We start from the raw sequence: 27139 nt of genomic DNA, 5'->3' as shown, positions 1-27139 counted from the left end.
CGTAGATTAGGGATCCTATTTAATATTTTCTTTCTTCACAACTCACAAGCAATGTAACATAAGCATAGAAATCCATGCAAAATAAAAAGCCCTTTCCAAACACAAGTAATAATATTACAAGCTATTTTCGAAAATACTTCCATGTCAACAACTACAAACAAATCTATACACTTTAGACCCAACCCTGTTTGTATTTGCGGAAGAGGTCCTCGGTCTGAGCATTCCTAAACGCACTACACGCAATAACATAGACCCAAATAAGAACAACGACAGTGATGATAAGTATGAGATTTGCTTTACGCCAATCTTTTCTAAGGTTTCCCAAAAGACCAGCTTTGCATGATTTGCAATTGAAACAAAGCTGGCTTTGGTCGTTGTTCCATAGGTAACAGTCTGCATCTGCAGCCATGTTGGTTGGGTTTTGCCACAGTGTCGGATTCACGAAGTTGTAGCCACACGCGGTCGGCGGTTTGCAGCAACCGGACTGTGCAATAGAAAAACAGTGTCAAATTAAGATGTGATCAAAAGCTCCTCAACAAATGAAAATAGGATAATTGTTATGAAATAACTTATAATTTATAGTATCGAGAAATTTAAATAAGAGTAGAATTTAATACCCGTAGGAAACAAATAACACTACTATAAGTGAGAGAGTTTATTATAAGTAAGAAGAAGAAGATGTAATGGTTCTTTTCTTATAAACTCTTGTTCTTGTTTTTTGGTGTACAAAATAGTGAGATGAGTGATGGTATTTATAGTGAACAACAATGCATAAACTATCAAAGATGGTGCTTGATTTGGTAAATGAGTGGGTGATCATAGTGCTTGATGAGTAGATGATCATAGTGCTTGAGTTGGTAAAGGAGTGAAGGATCATTTCAAAGTTTATCTTATAACACTCCCCCTTGATCATCCATCTTGTATTAAATTAAGTTTCGTAACACTCCCCTTGGGAACCGGTGTCACTCTCCGCTCTCGCTTAACGTCTTTGTTGCCTCGTTAAAAACCTTTCTAGGAAAACCCAATGGGAAAAACCATAGTTAGGTAAAAAGAGTACAACTACGTAAGCTCCCCCTCGATTGAGCAGTCATAGATCCTTCTGATGACGCATTCCAATGTTATGGACATGTTTTCTGAATACCGAAGTAGGAAGTGCTTTTGTGAAGAGGTCGGCTGCATTGTCGCATGATCGGACATATCTTACTTCAATCTCTTTCTTCTTCTCGAGCTCTTGGGTGTGAGAAGAACTTTGGATGTATATGTTTTGTTCTATCACTTTTGATATATCCTTCCTTCGTTTGAGCAACACATGCTGCATTGTCTTCATATAGAATAGTTGGCCCCGTACTTTTGTCAATCCCACTACTTGAACAAATGTGTTGGCTTATTGATCTTAGCCATACACATTCTTTACTTGCTTCATGGAGTGCGATGATCTCAGCATGAATTGAAGAGGTAGCCACAAGCGTTTGTTTCTGAGAACGCCAAGATATAGCAGTGCCTCCGATCGTAAAAACATATCCTGTTTGCGATCGGGCTTTGTGTGGATCCGAAAGATATCCTGCATCTGCAAAACCAACCATTTGACCATTTGAATCTTTAGGGTAAAATAAGCCTAAATCAATAGTCCCTTGTAAGCAACGAAAGACATGTTTAATTCCATTCCAATGTCTTCGTGTTGGAGATGAGCTAAATCTTGCTAGAAGATTAACAGCGAATGATATATCAGGCCGTGTACATCAACGCTCCAATTGCACTTAGATATGGTACTTCCGGACCAAGTATCTCTTCTTTTTCCTCAGGTGGTCGAAATGGATCACTTTCAATGTTAAGTGATCTAACGACCATCGGGGTGCTAAGAGGAGTTGATTTATCCATGTTAAATCGTTTCAACACTCTTTTAGTGTATGTGGATTGATGCACAAATATACCATTTTGTGAATGTTCTATTTGTAGGCCAAGACAATACTGTGTCTGTCCAAGATCTTTCATCTCAAATTCTCCTTTGAGATAGTCTGATGCCTTTTGTATTTCTTTTTGAGTTCCAATAATATTTAGATCATCAACATATACCGCGATTATCACAAATCCGGATGTTGTTTTCTTGATGAAAACACATGGGCATATAGGATCATTCACATATCCTTCTTTTGTTAAATGTTCACTGAGACGATTGTACCACATACGTCCAGATTGTTTTAACCCATATAATGATCTTTGCAATTTTATTGCACATAACTCTTTAGGTTTGGAACTTAATGCTTCTGGCATTTTAAATCCATCAGGGATTTTCATGTAGATATCAGTATCTAATGATCCGTATAGATAAGCTGTAACAACATCCATGAGACGCATCTCAAGATTTTTATCAGCGGCTAGACTCATCAGGAATCTAAATGTGATCGCATCCATTACAGGAGAATATGTTTCCTCATAATCAATACCAGGTCTTTGAGAAAATCCTTGGGCTACAAGGCGAGCTTTATACCTTGTAATCTCATTTTTCTCATTTCGTTTTCGAACGAAAATCCATCTGTACCCAACTGGTCTCACATCTTCAGGTGTGAGTACAATAGATCCAAACACTTTTCGTTTGTTAAGCGAATCAAGTTCGATTTGTATTGCTTCTTTCCATTTATTCCAATCATGTCTCTTTTGACATTCATATATGGATTTCGGTTCTGGATCATCGGTATCTTCATTTACCTCACCTGACACGATATATGAGAAAGCATCATCAAGATCATTTTGTTCATTTCTATTCCATATCCTTTTATTATGGATGTAATTAATAGAAATCTCATGATTATCTTTCGATTCATGATGCTCTGATTCATCAGAGTCCTTATCATTTATTTCTTCCAAAATATTTTCTGCTATTTTGGGTGCATCATATATTTCAGCTTTCTTCTGTTTCCTAGGATTCTTATCCTTAGAACCAGCAGGTCTACCACGCTTCAGGCGTGTTTTTGGCTCTCGTGTGTCATCCTCCTTTTCTTGTTCATTTGGCATTTTGATACGAGCAGGAGCATTTGCAGCTGGTATATGAGATTTAGTTACCGTCTTGGTATCTGCAAATGCATCAGGTAGCTGGTTAGCTATACTCTGTAAATGCATAATTCGTCGAACTTCTAGTTCTGACTCTTTAGTAGGAGGATCAAGATATAACAATGATGGTACACTCCATTTTATATCACTTCCAACATTTTTGTTTTCTCCCCCTAGAACTGGGAATACATTTTCGTCAAAATGACAATCAGCAAAACGTGCTGTAAAGACGTCACCAGTCTGTGGTTCTAGGTATCTTATAATTGATGGAGAATCACAACCAACATATATTCCCAACCTTCTTTGTGGTCCCATCTTTGTTCGTTGTGGTGGTGCTACAGGCACATATACCGCACAACCAAAGATTCTAAAGTGGGAAATGTTTGGTTCTCGACCAAACGCTAACTGAAGTGGGGAATACTTATGGTATGCACTCGGTCTGATCCGAATGAGTGCTTCTGCATGCAAAATGGCATGTCCCCATACAGAGGTTGGAAGTTTTGATCTCATGATCAATGGTCTTGCAATCAATTGCAGACGCTTAATTAAAGATTCAGCCAAACCATTTTGCGTATGAACATGAGCAACTGAATGTTCAACTTCAATTCCCATTACCATACAATAGTCATTGAATGCTTGGGATGTGAATTCACCAGCGTTGTCTAGTCTAACTCTTTTAATAGTATAATCAGGAAACTGTGCTCGCAGTTTGATTATCTGAGTTAGAAATCTCGCAAATGCCACATTTCGAGATGATAATAGACAAACGTGTGACCATCTACTGGATGCGTCAATTAATACCATAAAATAGTGGAATGGTCCACATGGTGGATGTATCGGTCCACATATATCACCTTGAATTCTTTCAAGGAACTTTGGTGATTCTTTATCGATTTTGGTTGGCGATGGCCTTACGATCAATTTTCCTAGAGAACATGCAACACATGTCATTTTATTCCCTTGAGAAATCTCCTGGATTTTCAGTGAATGACCATGTGAGCTCTCTATGATTCTACGCATCATTGTACTGCCTGGATGGCCAAGGCGATCATGCCATAACGTGAACTCTTCTGGGTTCCGTTTTACTACAAGATTTGATTCGATCTCATCGATATAAGTATGATGTAATCCCGAAGGAAGTTCTGGAAACTTTTCCAATATGTGCTTTCTGCCACATTTTTCAGAAATTACATACATGTATTTCTTTCCATCCTCAGTTGCAGACTGAGTATCATATCCGTGAAGATATATGTCTTTAAAACTCAACAAATTCCTTTTAGAACTCGGAGAATATAAAGCATTATTTATGGAAAATTTTGTTCCATTCGGCAAAGTAAAGTTTGCTTTACCAGTTCCTTCAATCACGTCTGCAGGACCTGATATTGTATTGACGACAATTCTTGTCGGTTTTATATCAGAGAAATATCTCTTTTGTCTCAGAATAGTGTGCGTTGTTCCACTATCTGGTATGCATATTTCACGAATCCGTTTCTTGGATTTTGCTCCATTAGTATTTTGATCCATTTCTGAAATTATCATAAACATTAAATAAAAGTGAAACGTGAAATTTATTCATTGATTATATAAAGAAAACACACAATAATTATACATATATTGTTGTTAAAACAACATTATTCTTTGAAAACATAATTATTATACATTACAAATGAGGACTATTCAGCAGTCTTATTAGAAACATTTCGTACTCTTCAAGAGTATTCTAGTCCAGCTCATTTGCGAAATCAGAGGATTCAAGGTATGAGGTCCCTTCAACGTTTTCCGTGAGGTTCACCTCTTTAGCCTTTCCTTTTATGGATTCTTGATATAACTTGCACAAATGTGGGGGAGTACGACAGGTACGGGACCAATGTCCTTTACATCCACATCTGTAACATACAGTCTCACTTTTCTTTGTGGTATCCTCTTCGGTTTCTTTGCCTTTATGAGGTTGTTCAGATCTAACCCATTTGTTAGATCTAATACTTTTAGGATAGTAAGGCTTTCCACGTTTGTTGTTGAAACGCCGACCACGACCTCAGTTGGTATGGACCACGACCTCATTTGGTATGGTTTCTCCTTCCCGAATATTCTACCGCCGTAGCATTCACTTCGGGAAATGCCTTGGCTCCCGTAGGTCGGGAATTATGGTTTTTGATTAGTAACTCATCGTTCTTTTCAGCCAACATGAGTGTTACCATCAATTCAGAAAATTTGGTGTACCCACATTTTCTGTAAATTCGGGATAAGACGTTGTGTTCTTTGTGGAAGGTATTGTATGTCTTGTCAAGCATTTCTGCTTCGGTGACAGGGTTACCACAATATTTTAATTGTGCAACTATCCTTAAGATAGTGGAATTGTAATCTCTAACCCTTTGGAAATCCTGAAACCTCAGGGTTTTCCACTCTTCAAGAGCGTGAGGGAGATTGATTTCCTTTTGATTATCGAATCTGTCTTTCAAGGCTTGCCATAGTACAGCTGGGTCCTCAACGTCTCCATAGTCGTGAGTTAGATTCTCATCTAAGTGCTTCTTCAGGAAGATTATCGCCTCGGCTATATGCTCGGGTGGCGATTTGTTACCGACTTTTATAGCTTCGGATATCTTTTTTATTACAAGATAAGGTTTCACATTTGTGACCCATCTGACATAGTTTTCGCCGGTTACTTTTAGAGCTGGGAACTGGAGTTTCTCGATGTTTGCCATTTGTATTTCTAAAACACAAAATAGTAATTTTATTAGAACTTCATAATTTAAAAACCGTTTACATTAACCATACAAGCAATTACAAGGAGAAGCGATGTAAATAAAATTAAACCGATAATCATCTTAAATTCACTTGGAGTAAATTCTCCATCGAATAAACCATAAATAGAAACACAAATAAAAATGGCACATAAAAACAAAAGTGCGCGAATCATCTTTCTTGAAAAATTGGAGGAGAGCGATTTGAAATTTTTGAGAGAAGATGAAATGTTTTGGATGATGAAATGAAGTGAAAATGAGTTGTATTTATAGATGAAAATTACTGTTCATGACCGTTGGAGAAAGGGGAAATTTTTGAAAAAATTCTTTGTGACCGTTGGGTTAAATCGAGTGCACCAAAAATTAGTCTGAAAATATCGTATTAAACAGTCAATCAAATCTATAAAATTTCATAAAAGTGAAAAATTATGACAATGAAATATTTATGTTATATGACAACAAATCATGCGACGGCTCAGCCGATCAATGCAGAATAATAAATAAATTATACGGCGGCTCGGCCGACCAATTAATAATAAACAGAATATAAGGCGGCTCAGCCGACCAATAAATAATAAACAGGATATAAGGCGGCTCGGCCGACCAATAAATAATAAACAGGATATAAGGCGGCTCGGCCGACCAATAAATAAATTAAATTACTAGTAAATAATATAGGCGGTATTCCGGCCATTATAACATGATATAAATAATAGTAGAGGCGGTATACCGACCATTATAACAGGGTATAAATGATACAAATAAATTTTACCGAATCGCAGAGTGATCGTGCTGATAACGTGTTATGAAATAACTTATAATTTATAGTATCGAGAAATTAAAATAAGAGTAGAATTTAATACCCGTAGGAAGCAAATAACACTACTATAAGTGAGAGAGTTTATTATAAGTAAGAAGAAGAAAATGTAATGGTTCTTTTCTTATAAACTCTTGTTCTTGTTTTTTGGTGTACAAAATAGTGAGATGAGTGATGGTATTTATAGTGAACAACAATGCATAAAATATCAAAGATGGTGCTTGATTTGGTAAATGAGTGGGTGATCATAGTGCTTGATGAGTAGATGATCATAGTGCTTGATGAGTAGATGATCATAGTGCTTGATGAGTAGATGATCATAGTACTTGAGTTGGTAAAGGAATGGATGATCATTTCAAAGTTTATCTTATAACAATAATGACAATTTCGACTTTTGAGATATCTTTCAACGTATTTAATTGTTATGCAAGCTTGAAGATCTTGTCCCGATAGTCTTGTCTCGTGTAAGGATTTGGAGAATTTAGGAGATGTATTCGGAAAATCAAGATTTTGATGTTTTTGTGTGCATTTAGGTTTTGTATGAGATTTTTTTTTTTTAACTCAAAATTTTGAAATCTAAAACCTTTTAAACTTTTATTAACTTCTGATTGACATTTTCATTGTTTCATAAAATATTTTTGCGAAGTATAAACGCTTAAAAAAAGTCATGTGTACTCAAGTGTTTACTTTAGTGTGTAATTTATCTAAATGCACCCAAAGTTCTAAACATTTTAAGCTAACAATTATTATTTTTGCTTAAAATGGTTAGAACGGTGAGCTCAATTGGAGAAGACATACATTTTAAAGCAATGAACATAAGCAGTGAGACTAAATAATAGCTGTCTAGTATTTTTGTTTAAAATGGTTAGAGCTGTGGCTTCATATGGAGAAAATACACACCAAATCCCTAATGTAAATGGTAGAACATGGGAGAGGTATAAAATATTCGTTATGCTTATCGATGGGGACAGAGATTTGTGATTGTAATTATTGAATCAAATAATTGGTCCAACATTTAATAATGTCTAATTACTATAGACATATACAATCAGTCAAAATCTCATCAACTAGGCTTTATCTAATTATTAGTGGTTCCCATTTTGTTACAGGAAATTTGGATGTTAAGTTGCTAGAAACTAGAGATATAAAATCACTTTACTGGTTTAAAACGTTTCCACATTTACGTGGAAATTTACTCGATGGCAAATATCAGAACATTTTAATCTTATTCAGATATAAAAAAACATATATTATATATGCATCTGTAGTGACCACTTTGGTCATTATTTGTTTTGAACATAATTTCGTAAGCTATGTCATTAATCTCTCCATGTTCTAAGCATAAAAGACAGGACAGTTAACGTTAAGAGTGCTTTAATTTGTAATTTTTGGAAAGAAAAACTTGAAAATTTTGTCAAGTTTATGTCGAGATGAAAAAAACACTATATAAACTCTAAAAGAGAATGGTATCCTTGAATATTGATTGAAAAGACAGGTAAACCTATTTTATCATGTACCATGTCGATGGTGCATTGTGGGTCCTTTCCTTATGCAAGATAGTGTGTTATTTTGACTTCCGGTTATCTTACTATAATATTTTGTTTTGGACTGTTGGTTTCCAGGAACTTCTACACCAGTCTCATAGGAACTATGCGTTTCAATATCAAGTTTCTAGATATGTTTTCAATAAGTGTGATTACATCTGCCTAGAATTTGAGTAATACGCTTGAATTGTTCAGAAACCATTTTACTTGGACTAAACTGTTCCATCTTAAAGTGGATTTTTAAAAAATAAAAATTTCAAAAGAGAATTTAAACGTTAAAAGCCACTGTGAAAAAAAGAACTTAGAGAATAAGAACAATGCTCTTTTGAACTTCACAAAAGCTAAAGTGGAATTTTATAACTTTATGATATGAGCCCCCTGTTTTAATTTTTGAATAATGGGACCTCTCTTCTTTCGTTTTCATTTATAAGATCATACCGCAGGTCTCGCATAATCTTTGATGTAATGATGTTAACATCGCATCTTATCTTCATTAAGCATATAATCTTAATTAATAAGTTTTTCTTTTTTAAAATCATCGCAATAGTCATGTGAAGAGTGACATGATTTTGATCGACTAGTTGACAAGTTTACCGCGTTAATGACTAACCTACTGCGCCATTACATTTTCATTTTGCAGGTTAAATTGATATTAATTAGCTTTGTATCGCAGTTAATTCCATTTACTGTGATTTGTCCCTCCTAAAGTCCTAACCTTCTTCAATTAACCACAAATTCCTTGCCAAATAAATAAAAAAAATCAAGAAATGAAATGTGGGTTCAAAATGTAACAAACTAGAAGTTTCAGGTTCAAAAGAGAATTAAAAGGAAGAGAGAGAAGAGAGAACATGCCTGAAGAGGAGTGATGGAAGAGGAAGAGAAGAACTGATCAGCGGTGATGAACTGTTGGCTGAGGTTAGGACAAACGTCTGAATCAGCCAAACAAGCCCTTATCTTCCGCCAGTTCTTTGAATCCACAACGTTCTCTCTCAGCCAACTCGAGAACCCTTCGAGCCTGTACTCTTTATAACCTCGACCCGGAACTTGAAAAGACCCGTCGGGTCGGGTCACGATGAAAGCAAAGATAAGAACCACCAGCAAAAGTCCGATCAGTATCGCCATACAACACAAGTACACAGCAAGCAGAGTCTCCTTGAACCTGAGAATGATTCAAAGTGCGCTCAGCTCAGAGCTAAGATCTTTTCTCAGGCTCTGTCTTCTTATATAAAACTTACTGGTAGGCGCCGATGAAGCCGCAGGCAGAGACGACGAGGATTAGAACGCCGAGGACGACGACAGGCCAACGGAGGAGATTGACACACTCGTTGTCGGGTTTTGAGGCGAGCCATATTCCTGACGCCGTTATCGGTATGGAACAGAGTAGCGCTAGTAAGTTCAGTATGGCCGTTAAGTTATTCGCTAACGCCATTAACTCTCTCTCTCTCTTGGAAATTTGAGTTTTATTTTGTTGTCGTTGCTTATAAATTGAAGGAAAAAGAAATTGTGAAAGTGAGAGGACTGTCTCTGTTTCTCCTCGCTTCTTATACAATGAGTTATGCGGACGGTGCCTCGGTTGTTAGAGATGATGGGAAGTGTGAGAATTGTTTAATGCTAATTTACAGAAGACGAGGTTCGGTCAGGTACAGTCAATCCGGTTTGGTGCTGATTTAAAGGGATGAATCTGGTTGGACCGGCTTTTTTGGGTTAAGGAGTAGACTACCATGTCACATAGATGGAGACGTGGAGACATGAGATGCCTTGAGCGCGTTTGTGTTATACAAATGGCATTTTAACTCCACTGGCGCTGTAACTGCTTTAAATGGTAAGAACTAAAAATATTCATCCAAAGTACCCAGCGGGAATTAGCCACGTGACCCCAACTCCTCTGCAATGAACTAAACTTACTGTCGGTAAACGTGAAAAATAAAATGTTAGAAAAGGAAGACGATAAACCCAAAACAACCAAACAATGAATAAACTTGAAAAATGTTGGGATGGGCCATACGTTGAAGACTGAAGTGCATGTTGTATAGAAGCAAATTTGGAAGATCAAAAAAAGGAATCTGCTAAGTTACATGTCAAGTTTAAAGGTGAACAACAAAGAAGATGCTAAGTTACATGTCAAGTTAAGACCACTTGATTTAGTTTGTGGTCTGCTAGTAAGTAAAAAATAAGGGAACTGCAGGAGTTTGATCCCAAAAAAGTTAAATAAAAATACTGTTTTTGTTTCACCATTGTCTAAGTTTTATGGTTTGACATATTGTTTTCATTATCTTGGCTTCTCTTTAATGACCATATGGATGTTGGTAATTGGTTTATCATTCTCTTAATAGCTTTTTCATATTGAATTATCGCTTAACATGAAATATCTTTTGTGTTTTGTTGTTTTAAAAGAAAAAAAGTTATACGATACATAACTTTTTTAGCCAAAACATACTAATATCTTAAGAACATCCTTAAAAATAATAGTACAATATAAAAGACCTTCAAAGTTCAAACTAATGTTTTTAAAGTTGCCGTCAACGACTTGCCTAGTACAAAATCACTTGAGTAAAAAGAGTTATTTTTTCTTAATAAAGCAAAATAGTTGAATCAGCATGATCCTGGTTGTTATTCCTTAATGAATTAAACACAAGAAGAAGACAAATTTTTAATAAAAATAGAGTTTCATGTGAAATACAAAAGCAGCGTTACGTTCAGGCGATGCATCCTAGACGGAATCCCCATTCTCCATTTTCTTCGTGGTATGAAATCTAGAGCCTTTGTCTCCAAACTTAGTGGTTGAATAAAGCTTAAGGTAGTCTTGGAATCGGTAACCACTTGGGTACAACATCTCTTGAGCTGGAGATATTATGGCATCCCCAGCTGGATTGTAAAATGTAGCTATCGACAGTCTACTTCCTTGCTTCATCGTCATCACACGGTGTACAACACTCTTGTACTTCCCATTACTCAATATCTCGACTTGATCACCGGTATTGACAAAAATGGTATTGTTCTTCGATGGTGGGACAGGAACCCACTTCCCATCTTTCAAGAACTCAAGACCAGGCACTTGATCATCCTGCAAGAGCAATATGATCCCTCCAGCATCAGTATGTTCTCTCAGCCCTCTAATGAGCTCCGGACGAGGGCATTCTGGGTATTTAGCCACTTTTGTCCCAAAAACTGGACCTTCTAAACCGGAGAACGCATTCATTATGTGTTCTTGAGGGAGACCAAGATTTTCACACATGAGTTTAGAGAGCCTTTCTGCAAACTTGTGCAGTTGAGAAACATATTCATCCATTGTCTTGCTGCAATATAAGTTTCATCCCCACACATTGTTTATTATAATAGGCAAGACATATAAATGGTAAAAGCTTTGTCCAAATAAAGAAATTGTAAAAAATAATTTTTTTTAGTTACTTACATGAGTTCATCTGAAATGTTTGGGACTTTGGATATGTTTGAAGTCGGCTTATGCCAAACGAAGAAAGTGCTTTCCCAATCAGCATCTGAGGTTTTTCCTTCACTCAAAGCCTTGACCATCTCTGACTGGTAAAACTTCTCTTTCAAATGCTCCTCATAATGAGAGTTAATCAGCTTTTTTACTTTATCCATCAATTCTTTATCAATTCCATGATTATCAACCTGAAAATTCGTCAGCTCGATCGCATTTAAGGGTATACACTAGAACTGGATCTAGGAACGTTTACGTATGCATACTTAGGAACTTGATTTGTGGATAAAGATATACACATACCATGAAGAAGCCCCACTTATCACATGCATGATCAAGAAGTGACATAGTCTTGGTTCTGTTTTCTCCATCCAGTTCACTAAAATCAATGACTGGAATCTCCATCTCTTTCTCTTTGATTAAACCCATCTTCTTCTTTTTTTTGCCTTTTTGTTCTCAGACACAAATTTAATGGATAAGTTATTGATTTGAGGAGTATTTATAGGCATGGAATGAGCATGATGTCTCTTTTTCTTTGGGAGGCATAGTTGCCTACTTGGGGAGGCAAAACCATTTGCTTCTTTCAATACTGGTTTTTAACTCTGGGACTGTCATTACAATTAAATAAAATGAACATAAGTAGAAGTATCTTCCTTGAAAATGAAAAATGAACTATAGGTTTAAAGAAAAGTCCAAGTTCTGTCCACACAACCATGTGATCAAAAGTTTTGAATTTTCTTTTATGATTTCTTCTAACCTAATTTATGTGAATTTTCTTTCTTCTTTACAAGTGTTTTTCCTTACCACTCGCTCATAAGTTATATTCGTTGGAGTTAGTTAGACCATCATGCTTCGTATAGTACTGTGTGCTTAATAAATTTCTTTTGTATGGTTGTTGTTCACGTTAGGTCTATATAAGTCGTTCTCGGACGATTTCCAACCCAAACATATTTTTTCTTCTATAATTCCCACAAAAATAGAGTAACTGTATTATAAAATACATTTTGCTCCAATGGTTTACTATACAATAGAGTTACTCTATTATATAAGAAAAAATAGAGGGATTTCACTTTTTCACTTCAAATATAGAGTGAAAAAGTGAAATCCTTCTATTTTCTTAGAGTTACTCTATTATAGAGTAAACCATTGGAACAAAACTTTATAAACCATTAGAACAAAATTTACTTTTATAATAGAATTACTCTATTTTTGTGAGAATTATAGAGAAAAAAATAGGTATGAGTTGGAAATGCCTTTTAAGTTTCCATCTACTCACTTACTTGAAAACAGATTTGAGACAATAAAATCTTTTATCTAATTGTTTAATTAATAAGTCTCGAGAAATTGAATAAATTAATTTAGCTAAAATATGTTAGGTTGATGACTCAATCCGACAATGGAAAAGTCCATGTGAGACTAAGCGGGATTAAGCTAAAGATCTATCTCACTTCTATGGGCGCTCTTGGTTTTGAATAGATATTTTATAAATATGTATTTCATAATTTATAACTTCTTATATAATGCTTGGGATGCTGATTAGTGTATGAATATTCTAGATTATCATATGATTTATAAAAATCACACCGACAAATCTATTTTGGTGGTCAAGCGGATTCAACCGTGACGGCACATTGAGTTTAGTGGGACAATACCTATTTTTTAAAGACGTATCATTTTTGTAAAGCCAAGTACAAATTATTTATGATATAACTTGTTTTATCTTGTGAAAATTCATTGGACAAATGTTTGAGTATTAATTAGGTTTAGAGTTTAATATTGACAATATTCTTTTGAAGGTTGTAAGGGTTAAGTATGTAAACGCAAAGTTTACTGAAAATCTTATCGTATTGCATGTAAAATTGTATACAGTTGATTCCATGTGTTACGTAGAGTACTACATGAAACCATGCATTTATCGTAACTACATGTGTAAATTATTCATTATTTGTAAAATGATAAAAACCAGCTTGATAATTTTTGTTGTGCTCAACTCGAACCGAGAAACCGGACTTCCAAAGCTTTTCAGCTCATATGCAACTGTATGCCAATTGATAACATGTCCCGGCCCAGCTAGCAAACATTCTGTACCTACTCAACTATATACTGTAACAAAATAAATGATTAAAACATTCCATAATCTAAGTTAGTAGTCTATCACTCTATGTACACTTCAAGATTAAGGGCTTGGGATTCCTCTTTGTCAACCTTTGTAGTCCAGATGATCAACAGCACCATCCTAAAGTGGTAGCATCCGTAGTACCATCAAAAGAATATTATTCATCATCTCCTTATATCATTCAGTAACATTAAAAATAGGGGGGGGGGGGGTGGGGGGTGGGGTGTTAGTGGGAGATTGATTTTTAAAGAGTCGAGTGTTATTGGTAACATGATTCTTAAAGTTCTAAAAAGTTTGGTGTTATTGGTGTGGTAATTTTACAATTCCATATAAATCTTTTGTTATTCAAAATGTTAAGTATTTTTAAATTTTGTAATTTTATTAAACTATGGTGTTATTGGAACAACAATTCATTACATTTTAACTCACTACTCAAGACTTTCAAAATACTAGATTTAACCCATGTATTCTCAAAGTTGAGATGACAAAATCAATCTCTTTATCAAACATTCAAATATGATACGTGAGAAGCATTATCAATTCCATATAATCTCTTTTATCAAACATGCATATATATAACTATTAACACAGATTTTAAAAGTCAAGAGGAATTTAATTTTGTAAATATTTTCATTGATTCTGACAATATGTCTTCCCATATTTATAGAATCCATATATTCTTTTGGTTTGATTGGCGATGACTTATTGTGATTTATGTTAACTTTTGTCTACTATTATTTATCTATTTTCCATATAATATATTCAAAATAAGTGTTCAATTGTGTTTAAAAAAAAGGAGCGTCCTAGAATTGTTCTTTGCTTTTTATTCATCATCAAAGCTCGCAACGTAATACAAGTCTCTGGTTCTCTCTTTTCTTGTCTTTTTTTTATGATATATTTCTCTGTTTTTCATTATATCATGTATTAAAATGGTTTGATTATTATATCTGTTGCTTTCAAGTTTACGTTTGGTTTCATTATTTTATTTGTTTAGACTAGTAGCAAGAAGTTTGATGTTTACCTGTTTGTTTGTGATAAATATTTTTGTGTGTATGTTCTTACTAATATTGATTAACTTCACATAAGATTGCAATGGGTGATAAAGAAAAAAATCAGTATACCCTATGGAATTCAGAGGAAACCAAGGTTTTAATAGAGTTGCTTGTGGAGGGAATTCAACGTGCATGGCGTGACAGTAATGGAATAATGAACAAAGCAACGGTGGAACATAAGATACTACCAGTCTTGAACGAAAGACTTGGATGCCAAAAAACCCACAAGCATTACCTAAGCAGGATCAAGTTTCTAAAGGGTCAATATCAATGCTATGTTGATCTTTTAAACAACAGTTCAGGGTTTGGATGGGATCCTATCATGAAAAGATTTGTGGCTTCTAACGAAGTATGGAATGACTATTTAAAGGTATGTCTTTATTTTGCATCACTTTTATCAGATATGTTCTTGAATTGCAAGGGTTTTGTTAGATATAATTTAGTTTATGAGATAAAATAATATATGCACATGATATAGTTTACGTGAAAAGGATCACTTACTCATATAGGTTTACAGAAGTTCATAGAGTAATGTATTCTTTTAATTATTTATATTTTATTTAAGTATAATTTTTTTTGTAGGGACATCCAAATCACAAGTTCTTACGCTATGACTCTAGTGAACAGTTTGATGATTTGAAAATCATATTTGATTGTGAAACTGCTAATGGTAGTTCTGCAATTGGCTTGGGTGATACCACAGATGCTCGCGTCTTAACGGTTGGTGACAGTCAAGTACAAGACAACTTGAATTTTGAGGACATCAACGATGATGTTTATGCTCAGCAACCATCCCCAGAAAATGGTGTCAAAAGGCGTGTGGAAAAACTTGTCTCGAGAAAACGATCTCGATCAGACGCATCTAGCAGTGCAGTTGAGATAAACAGTGATCAAAGTGATGCTATGGTAATGATGACCAGCAAGATCCTTACTTCCATAACACAGAGAGAAGAAAGACAACAAAAAGAAGCTGAGAAAAGAGAAGCTGAAAAGAAGAAAAATAGTGTATGCTATTAAAGAGGTTCCTGATTTGGATGATCGTATCAAATTTAAAGCTGTGACCCTTATCTATTCCTTGGGAATGAAAGATGTCTTCACTGATATGTCCATAGAAGAACGCTATGGTTGGATCCAAAGAAATGTCAACTAAGATTGATCTTTGTTTTATTATATCTGTTTTAGACTGTTTTGTTATTTCTTTACAATCATTCTAGACTGTTTTTTTTTTAATACCAAACTGGTTTTAGTTTAATATACATGATGGGGCTTTTAAATATTTTTTTTGCTTAGCAAAACAAAATTTCATGCTGTTGTTATACCACGTAGCTTATTTTATTGTTAGCATCTGGTAAATGATCTATGTAACTTTATTGTTAGTGTCTTGGTTAGTCTATTAGTTTTTAAAGATTCTTCGTGTATTTCAGTTATTAATATAAATAGTAATCTCTTTTTGTAGGTGTTTTATCATGGAGAGCACCTTTGAAGAAGAACAACAAATGTATGACGAAATGCAAGCAAACCAAATGGAAGAAGACGAGTCAGATTTAGATATTTTGCTGGTGATGTTAAATAACATAGCAACAACGTATGTGAGGATTGACAATCGCAAACAACGTATGTGAGGAGTGAAAATCGCATACAACGCCCTATTCGTCGGCCAATCACTAACATTGGTTATGATTACATTCAAAATGTTTTGAAGGAGGACCCTGAGCACTTCCGATCACTATATCACATGTATCCAAGCTCATTTGAAAAGTTTTGTGATCTTATTAGAATGAAGGCTGGTCTAAGAGATACCCGGAATATATGCATTGAAGAAATGGTGGCCACATTTTTACTTATTGTTGGTCAAGGTTCAAAATATGGTTACACAAAAGACACATTCAAGAGGTCAAAGTTCACTATCAGTGAAAACTTTCACAAAGTCTTGCGTGCATTAAATACCTTAGCACCTGATTTGATGGTAAAGACTGGAGTTGCAACAGCTGCAAAGATAAGTGAGAGCACAAGATTTTATCCCTACTTCAAGGTACAAATAAATTTTACCTAAAGTTAGAATAAATTTTTTTTGTTCAATTGTTTCTTTGAAAATCACTATTTTAATCTTTACTAGTGGTCTTCCGGCGCTACGCGCCGGGTTCATAAGTTTTATTCTGTAATGAATTTATAATTTTTTTTATGATTTTAGTAAGAAGATATTTTTAAAAATATGAAGATGAAAATAAGTTGAAAGAGAGTGATATTTTTCGATCCATTTGATAGTGGTTAACGACCATAATGTATTACTTTGTTTTGAAGTTACTTAGATCAAAGAAAAATAACATAAGTGGTTGTGACTAATTGATTCAATTAATAAATAGCTGATAGTTGCAACAAAACAAATTTAGTTGAAATTTAAACATAAAGTAAAGTTAATGTTTGAAAAGGAATAATGTAAATGCATGTTTTTGTTTTTTTATTATCTTGTTTGAAGGAAGATAATAAATTGTTTCATTCTTTTAAAATAGTAACAATCCTCACATACTTTGTCAATGTCAACAATGTGACAATTTGTTTGGGGGGGGGGGAGGGGGGTGGTGGGGTTTATTGTAGCCGTATTGGTTAAATACTTTGTCTTCAAAAGGATCATGAATCAGTACGTGAGTTCTTAATCATGCTCCACCATTGATCGAACTTGAACTGACTATTTTCTCAGGATAGTTTATCCAAATATTATTTTTCCTCTTTAAAATTTCTTCTGCACAAAATTAATATACCATAAAGATACGGACTGTTGGCATAGTTCCCATTTGCGGATTGGTGAAGATGGTTGAGTCCTTTGATAGATTTGTAGTGAAAGAAATACTGATTAAACCCCTCAGTGTAATGAGCCTCTGGATTGTCATTATCCAAATATTGGTTCGTTAAATGAATGTGTTGATTCATCATTCCTAGTGGCTCCGCCGCAATTAAGTTATGAAACCTCATACTTGTACCGCAAGTAAATGAATTCTTAAGTATGAAGGTTAGGGGTTATAACTATGTCTTATAGAGGGTGAGCTTAAGTATTTTATTTTTTTGAAGTCTTTGTAACATTTTCTTTTAAGGACCATTTATTCCCAGGGGTTTTATTTTATTTTCTTAGTTAATGGTTCCTGATGAACTGACCTGGTGAACTGACTGTTTTCATTTTTCTGAGTTGTTAATTTATATCAACACTATTATTTAAATCAACGTTGAACCTTTTCAATATAAAACCATTATTTAAATCTGGTTAAGTACTCTTATGGCATAACTAACCAACGATATCTGAAGGCTGAACTATTAATTCAAAAGTTTCCTGAGGGTGTTTAGTTTTCAAAACAATCGTATCATACTAATGAGGGTTTTGATAATTTAACCAAATATTGAAAAATCGTTTGTATGTTTTTTTTTTCTTGTAGAATTTGGGTGCTATATAGACTATAGTTTTTATTATTGTAGTTACATAATGAACTCTGATGGTGGGAGCGTTACACATATAGTGGTTTCGTGGAACACCTCTGGCTCACGCAATTAAGTTAGGAAACCTCATACTTGTACATCAAGTAAATGAATTCCTGACTCCTGTCGAGCCTATCTTCAAAGCATTGCATTGGTATAATATTTCTGAGCTAAATAGATTGTATTTCATTTCATCAAAAATAATATATATGTATTTCTAGTTCTCTTACCAAATGTAAATATTTAATTAGTCTGAATTTTAATAGGAAAGTACGTAATTCCTGTTTTGTTTGTAATTTAACATCAATTCGACCTTCCAATGTTCATGTGTAATGGTAGTTGTTCGATAGTTTGCTAGGAAACGATGACTTGATTTTTTGGCCAGCACTTATATTTTCATCACCGATACTGAGATCAAAGTACTCTTGCTCCTCCGACTCTTTCTTGGCTATCTAGTTTCATTCAGTCTCATCTACATGTCTGGGTTAGATGGTCATATAAGTCTGAGTCACTGGGTCATAGCCTTGCAGACTTTAGTCATCTTTGCCAAAGCTGTGTTCTTCTCCTAGTCAGAGCAAAGCTATGCAAAACTAATGTCTTTGTAAGGATACTTTCATAGTAGTAAACTATCTCTTTTAGATACTAATGTTAACGTATTATTCAAACCACATGTGAAGATCAGAAAGCAAAAACAGTGCAAAGACAACAAAAAAAAATTAAAGTCATGCTGATGAGAAAAAGGGATGCCTACTCCAAATCATTTATCTAATTAGTACAACAAAAGAGACTCATCAAGAAAATATATGTAGATCAGTAGAACAAGAACCATATCAAACAATATGTCCAAGATACATAAAGAGTGGCAGTAGAAGATGAGAGTACCTTGTAACAGAATCAGGAGATGTCAAACCATACCCGCCGGCACCTCGGATTGGAAAATCGCATGACAATAACTAACTCCAGATATAAGCTGATTAAAGAAGAATCAAGCCTGAAATATAATCAAAAATTAATTTTCATTTTAATTAAAAACAGAGCCGCCTTAAACATGGTAGATAATGAAGCTTGATTTTCTTCATCCCGATAATGAGATAGACGCCTTATTTTCCTCTAATAAGAATATCTGTCTCAGTAACTGGGGTGAAACATATTAAGAACCTATAACAATTCTGCATTACATCATAAGTGGTGTAACGCTTGAAGATCTATGCGTGGTTGACATTGGAGACATAAAGCCAATGTTTTGAAGAAATTCATAAATATATCAGGTGTTTAGAAAACTCGGAGTCTGTAAAAAATTGCCCACCAAACGAAGTTGTTTGCAAATGTCAGAATCCAAATAGTATCTCTATCGTGTCTCCACCTCTTGATGACCATTGTAGCTGTCTTCAAAAACGTTGAGACTTGGACTGGTCTCTTTAGCTGATTCCTGTAATGAATGTAGTAACGGTTAGGATGATAGCTATTGTTATTTCGCAAGAACATTCATATTAAGCTAGGGTTGTATGTGACTTACTTGTCCTGAGATTTCACCGGCTTTGTTGATATTTCTGGAATCGGTTGTTAGAACAAACTATTCTTTTGGATCTTGTTTGAGTTATGGTGTCCATAGTTAGAAGATGGGATATATATATTCCAAACTTCAGCCGGTTACTGTGGAATGTGAAGAGGTGGGAGGAGTGGGATAATCACACTAAAGCTCTTAAACACATATTAACGGAAGCTTGAGACGTTACCGGGAGAGTGGGAGGAGTCGTTCTAGTTTCTGAAAATTTCGGCTGCTACTTTACGAACGTCGGAGGCGTGAAGAGGATCTTTCAGAGGAAACCTAAAACTTAATTGGGCTTGCCATTTTGTTTTAAAAGGCCTACCCGCAAGTTGTATCAAAAACCCAGTTCAAACAAAGGACATAAAACGCAGGATTCGCTTGTGTTCGAGTATGCCACGTGTCATCAAACACCCATATGTGAATGCTGACATGGACGCAGGAGGAGAGAGACAACTCTCCTTTATTGTATAAGATAGGACTGTATTGGAGCTATTGATGGTACACATATTTTTGCAATGATACCAACTTCTGATGTTCCAAGCTATCGTAATCGCAAAGGATTTATATCACAAAATGTCCTTGCTGCTTGCAACTTTGATTTGGAATTCATGTATGTTCTTAGTGGATGGGAAGGATCAGCCCATGATTCGAAATTTTTAAGTAATGCTTTGACCAGGCACTGTAGCAGATTAACCGTTCCAGAAGGTATGTACCTAAGTTGTAGTAAACAATTTAGAGATCTATAGAATTTTTTATTTATTTACAAATTGAATTCCTAGGAAATTTTATCTGGTTGACTGTGGATTTGCAAATCGTCAAAAGTTTTTAGCTCCATTCAGACATACTCGCTATCATTTACAAGAATTTAAAGGTGAAGGCCGTGATCCTAAAAATCAAAACGAGTTGTTCAATTTGCGGCATGCATCTTTGAGAAACATGATTGAGCGAATCTTCGGTATTTTGAAATCTTGTTTCTTGTTTTTTAAGTCAGTGCCTCCTTTTCCTTATACAACACAAGCAGAATTAGTTTTAGCTTGTGCTGGATTACATAACTTTCTACGGAAGCATTGTCGGTCTGATGCTTTTCCAGCGGAAGTTATCCCTCCAAACAATGATCAAGCAAATTTTGAAGAAGTTGTACATGTTGGTGCTCTTGAATCTCAGCAAAGAGAATATGCTAACAATTGGAGAGACACAATAGCTTTAAGCATGTGGAATGACGCTGTAGAAGATGGAAGTCAGCGTTAATGGTGAGATATATCAATAAAATAATTTTATATACTTCTAGTTTTCTCAACGATTTATAACTCATTTTCATTTATGATGGTGTTATTTTCTGGATTTATCATTTTGATGTGCTCTTGTGTGACTGTGGAATTTCTTTCATTGTTTTTTTATGGATAAAAGAATTCTAGGTTTATCATTTTGATGTGTTGTAGTGTGACTGTCCATGAAATCTATTTAGTGGGAGATTGGTGTGGGGGTTAGTGGGAGATTGATTTTTAAAGAGTTGAAGAATTTAAAGATTCTAGTGTATTGGTAACATGATTCTTAAAGTTCTAAAAATTTTGGTGTTATTGGTGTGGTGATTTTACAATTCAATATAAATATTTTGTTATTCAAAAAGTTAAGTATTTTTAGATTTTTAGATTCTATTAAACTATGGTGTTATTGGAACAATAATTCATTACATTTTAACTCACTACTCAAGACTTTCAAAATACTAGACTTAACCTATGTATTCTCAAAGTTGAGATGACAAAATCAATCTCTTTATCAAACATGCAAATATGATACGTGAGAAGCATTATCAATTCCATATAATCTCTTTTATCAAACATGCATATATATAACTATTAAATAGATTTCATGCACAGTCCCACTATAACACATCAAAATGATAAACCCATAATTCTTTTATCCATAGAAAAACTATGAAAGAGATTCCAAAGTCACAACAACACATCAAAATGATAAATCCAAAAAATAACACCATCACAAATGAAAATGAGTTATAAATCGTTGAGAAAACTAGAAGTATATAAAATTATTTTATTGATATATTTCACCATTAATGCTGACTTCCCGCTTCTACAGCGTCATTCCACATGCTTAAAGCTATTGTGTCTCTCCAGTTGTTAGCATATTCTCTTTGCTGAGATTCAAGAGCACCAACATGTACAACTTCTTCAAAATTTGATTGATCATTGTTTGGAGGGATCACTTCCGCTGGAAAACCATCAGACCGACAATGCTTCCGTAGAAAGTTATGTAATCCAGCACAAGCTAAAACTAATTCTGCTTGTGTTGTAATAGGAAAAATGAGTCGCTGACTTAAAAATCAAGAAACAAGATTTGAAAATACCGAAGATTCGCTCAATCACGTTTCTCAAAGATGCATGCCGCAAATTGAACAACTCGTTTTGATTTTTAGGATCACGGCCTTCACCTTTAAATTCTTGTAAATGATAGCGAGTATGTCTGAATGGAACTGAAAACTTTTGACGATTTGCAAATCCACAGTCTACCAGATAAAATTTCCTTGGAATTCAATTTGTAAATAAAAAAAAAATTATGTAGATCTCTAAATTGTTTACTACAACTTAGGTACATACCTTCTGGAACGGTTAATCTGCTACCGTGCCTTGTCAAAGCATTACTTAAAATTTTCGAATCATGAGCTGATCCTTCCCATACACTAAGAACATACATGAATTCCAAATCAAAGTTGCAAGCATCAAAGACATTTTGTGATATAAATTCTTTGCGATTACGATAGCTTGGAACATCAGAAGTTGGTATCATTGCAAAAATATGTGTACCATCGATAGCTCCAATACAACCCTATAAAGATTAAAGTAGTGATTTTCAAAGAAACAATTGAACAAAAAAATTTATGCTAACTTTAGCTAAATTTTATTTGTACCTTGAAGTAGGGATAAAATCTTGTGCTCTCACTTATCTTTGCAGCTGTTGCAACTCCAGGCTTTACCATCAAATCAGGTGCTAAGGTATTTAATGCACGCAAGACTTTGTGAAAGTTTTCACTGATAGTGAACTTTGACCTCTTAAATGTGTCTTTTGTGTAACCATATTTTGAACCTTCACCAACAATAAGTAAAAATGTGGCCACCATTTCTTCAATGCATATATTCCTGGTATCTCTTAGACCAGTCTTCATTCTAATTGTTGGACCAATCTATTAAGCACAAAGGCTTTAATAAAAATTGGTAATGATGAAAAGAAATGGGCATGCAGGTGTTAACTAAAGAAGCCTTTAAATGACTTTAAAGAAGAAGTTTAGAGACATCCCACATCGGCTACTTGAGGAGAAAACGAGCAGTATATATAAGTGTACACACTTACACTAGATTAAACGGCTCAGAGGAAGAGAGAGCTCCCCACGCGCGTGCCGCCGCTGCCGTCCGGCCCGCTCGGCTCGGCTCGGCGTGGGCGTGGGCTTGGGCTTGGGCTTGGGCTTGGGCTTGGGCTTGGGCTTGGGCTTGGGCTTGGGCTTGGGCTTGGGCTTGGGCTTGGGATTGGGCTTGGGATTGGGCTTGGGCTTGGGCTTGGGCCTGGGCTTGGGCTTGGGCTTGGGCTTGGGTCTTGGGGCCCGATAAGAATATTCTTTTTGGACCAAGTTAAGCTCAGCGTTTTGCCATTTAATTCCCGAAAAACGACATGCATTTTATTTTAAACAACACGTAGTTCGTTTAAAAACAACACGCTGTCTCTCTTCTTGACGATAAGTTTAAACGAGAAAAGATCTTGAGGAGGAAGTTTCGTAACGCCTCGCCTCTGAGATCCTAGCGAGATTTCCGCCAACGTGCGCACGTGCGGCATCAGTTACGGAAAGTGGCTCGTCTTCTCTTCTTTATAAACTCGTCCCCTCCTTCATTTCTTAAAAGATTTTTACGCAACAAAAAATCACCAAATCCCTCAACGTAAGTCTAGAGAGTGTTTCGTAGAGTTTATAGTTCGATAGGGCGATCACGAGTGAGGCGTGATTCGTCTGCCATGGTTGTATCCTGGGACTCTATATTCGTACAGTCTCGTCTCACTAAGGGAGCGAATATTTTGAGTTAAGGAAAGAGATCATATCTCGACTCCATGTCTCTTTGTGAATACGATTTTTTATCATTCATGTATTCGTCTTTTACATTTGTTTATTTCCTTAACGTCGCTTTTATTCTATCGTTTATGCCAGTCCGGTTTTCCGGCTTCTACAATCTTAACTCAAAATCACTTTACGTTTAAAGCTCTAATCGGGTCTAAAAATGATTAATAAAAGCGGGTTTTGGAACCGTGTTTGCGATTTGCTTTCTAGCACTTCCGCGAAACATTTGTTCTTATCTAATAACGGTGTTTGCGATTTGCTTCCTAGCACTTCCGCGACACGTTTCTTATTTATTTCATAACGATTTGCGGATTGCTTTGTAGCATTATCGCAAAACGTTTTTTGATATACGATTCCTAAAACTAAAGTATACGAATCGTTTTCATAACCGCTTCCTTAAGCGAGTTTATGAAACATTCTAAGTCTACACAAAACGGTTTCTGCGAACGCTTTTCTAAGCGAGCTTGCAAAACGTTTTTCCAGACGTATATCGATATGATTTGGTTCAAATACCAAAAATGAACATCGATATTACACTATTATTTTCTTAAAAATAATATGTTATTTGATGAATGGAGTACTAATCCGGTTTTCATGTTTTCTCTACAGAAAAATGAGAAACGATAACAACACCCCCATTGACACCACGGATGTCATTCAGACTCCACTCAACGCTGCAGCAACTGATGCAACTGGCGTGACAACCGCTGCAGCAACAACGAGCACTATCCTCCCTGCGGGTAATGCTGCTGATGAAACCACTCGCCGTAGCCTATTCGGTGCTGGTCTTTATCAGACGGGTTCAGTATCAGCAACTGCAAGTGGTCCGGTGGCAGTTCAAACTCCTCCGGCTGTACCTAGCTTGTTCACTCAAGGGCTGATGCCAGACAAGTTTGATGGCAAAGGCTTCAAAACGTGGCAGAAGAAGATGATGTTCTTCCTGACAACGATGAAACTGGACAAGTTCATCCAGGAGGACAAGCCCCTGATTCCGTACGGGATTGATGATGTTCACAGTCTTGCAACTGTTGACATATGGGTGCATTCCGACTTCATCTGCAAAGGTTACATTTTGGGTCGTCTCATTGACCCATTGTACCGTGTCTACTGTGAGATCCCCACGGCGAAAGAGCTATGGAGATCACTAGACAAGAAGTACAGAGGTGAGGATGCTGGCTGCCAGAAGTATGTGGTCTCAAAGTTCCACGACTTCAAAATGGTGGATTCAAAACCCATCATGGATCAGGTGGAAGCGCTTCAGCTCATTTGCCATGAAATCGCTGCTGAAGGAATGTCCATCTGCGAGACATTCACAACTCTCAGCTTCATTGAAAAGCTTCCTCCAAGCTATGCGGATTTCAAGAACTACTTGAAGCACAAGAAGAAGAAGATGGGGCTCGAGGAGCTCATCATGAGGCTTCAGATGGAATCCAGAAACCGAATTGCTGACAAGGTCACTGCTAAGGAGCACAGTGTCAACATGGCTGAGCACAAAGGCAAAGGAAAGGCACACGCCCATTCTCCTGCCAAGCCTTCCAAAACTGCTGCAGCCCTGAAGGCTTCTGGAAAAAACTTCAAGAACAAAGGCATTGAAATCAATGCGAATGCAAATGTGGAGAAGTTCAGGGGGAAATGTCACTACTGCCACAAAGTAGGGCACAAGACTGTTGAGTGTCGCAAAAAGATCAAGGATGAGAAGGCTCAGGCAAATCTCACTGAGGAGGATCTCGTTGCTGTGGTGACTGAAGCCAACATGGTTGAAAGCAACAACCCCAAGGAATGGTGGTATGACACTGGTGCAACCACCCACATTTGCACCGATAGGGCGATGTTCAGCACCTATCAGAAAAGCATGACTGAGGAGAAGCTCAAGTTGGGAAACACTGCAGTCTCCAAGATTGAAGGACGCAACAATGTGATTTTGAAGATGACATCTGGACATGAGGTCACTCTGACGAATGTGAAGCATGTGCCTGACATGAGGAAGAACCTGGTCTCGGGAACCTTGCTCAGCAAGAATGGATTAGCCACAAATTTTGAGGCGGACAAGCTCGTGATTAGGAAAAATGGGATGTATTTGGGAAGAGGGTATGTTAAGGGTGGACTTGTCAAGTTGAATGTAATGACAGTCCCTCCGAAAGTTATAGCTTCAAAAGTTTCAATGAATAAGAAAGAGTCAGTTGCTTATTTGGTTGAGTCTTTTAATATATGACATGAAAGATTAGGCCATGTAAACTACAAATCTATATAAAGATTAATGAATTTAAATCTAATTCCTAAATGCAAAACAAGTAAACAAAAATGTGAAGTATGCGTACAGGCTAAGCTCACGAAAACGCCATCACCTCGTGTTGAAAGAACTAATAAACCTCTAGATTTAATTCACACAGATTTATGTGATTTAAAATACTTACAAACTAGAGGTGGTAAAAAGTACTTTGTGACCTTCATAGATGACTGCACAAAATATTGTTATGTATATTTATTACATAGCAAAGACGAAACCTTAGAAAAATTTAAAGAATTTAAACTCGAGGTCGAAAATCAGCTTAAAACAACTATTAAAGTAGTTAGAAGCGACAGAGGAGGCGAGTATGATGGTCCATTCAATGCATTCTGTAAAGAACATGGAATAATCCATCAAACTACAGCTCCTTACTCACCAGAATCTAATGGAGTTGCTGAACGCAAAAATCGAACTCTAAAAGAGATGATGAATGCAATGTTGCAGGAATCTGGGTTACCCCAGAACATGTGGGGGGAAGCATTGCTTACCACTAATTATATCCTCAACAAAATTCCACACAAAGTAACTGGCAAAACTCCATATGAATTATGGAAAGGTAATTTACCTTCGTATAAATACCTCAAAGTGTGGGGGTGCCTGGCAAAAGTTGCAGTACCGCCACCAAAGAAGGTCACTATTGGACCTAAAACAGTGGATTGCATCTTCATCGGATATGCACATAACAGTAATGCTTATCGATTTCTGGTACATAAATCTGAAATATCAGACATTCATGAAAATACAGTCATGGAATCAAGAAATGCATCTTTCTTCGAAAATATTTTTCCATATAAGGAAAAACAAGGTTCAAAACGAACTCGAGAAGAAAGAGACAATGACAAAAACTCAGAAACTGAGACAAACGTCGAGATTTCTATAAATGATATTTCAGAAAATGAAGAAAAAGATGAACCTCGAAGGAGCAAAAGAGCTCGAAAAGAAAAATCTTTTGGAGAAGATT

At 35.8% G+C, this 27139-nt stretch overlaps 2 protein-coding genes and 1 non-coding gene across 3 annotated transcripts; 1 reads left to right on the top strand and 2 right to left on the bottom strand.

Moving 5' to 3' along the window:
- Positions 1–6: 6 nt before the first annotated feature.
- Positions 7–9898, bottom strand: LOC106376209 (tetraspanin-2). The gene is made up of 3 exons (XM_013816277.3): positions 9386–9898; positions 9003–9309; positions 7–484 (listed from the first exon to the last, which is right to left on the bottom strand). Exons 1-3 carry the CDS (start codon positions 9577–9579, stop codon positions 173–175), a joined length of 813 nt encoding a protein of 270 aa, XP_013671731.2. The 5' UTR covers positions 9580–9898; the 3' UTR covers positions 7–172.
- An 836-nt stretch (positions 9899–10734) lies between these two features.
- LOC106376208 (1-aminocyclopropane-1-carboxylate oxidase 1-like) lies at positions 10735–12179 on the bottom strand. The gene is made up of 3 exons (XM_013816276.3): positions 11896–12179; positions 11563–11783; positions 10735–11446 (listed from the first exon to the last, which is right to left on the bottom strand). The coding sequence occupies exons 1-3, from the start codon at positions 12019–12021 to the stop codon at positions 10861–10863; spliced, it is 933 nt and encodes a 310-aa protein (XP_013671730.2). The 5' UTR covers positions 12022–12179; the 3' UTR covers positions 10735–10860.
- Positions 12180–14169: 1990 nt separating this feature from the next.
- On the top strand, positions 14170–16452 carry LOC106352161. Its single transcript, XR_007326175.1, has 2 exons — positions 14170–15130; positions 15343–16452. It is a non-coding gene; the product is annotated as an uncharacterized protein At2g29880 (transcript).
- The last annotated feature ends 10687 nt before the right edge of the window (positions 16453–27139 follow it).

This window comes from Brassica napus, chromosome C7, assembly GCF_020379485.1.
Source record: "Brassica napus cultivar Da-Ae chromosome C7, Da-Ae, whole genome shotgun sequence".
NCBI classification, from domain to species: domain Eukaryota; kingdom Viridiplantae; phylum Streptophyta; class Magnoliopsida; order Brassicales; family Brassicaceae; genus Brassica; species Brassica napus.
This window is presented reverse-complemented; position numbering and strand designations above follow the sequence as displayed.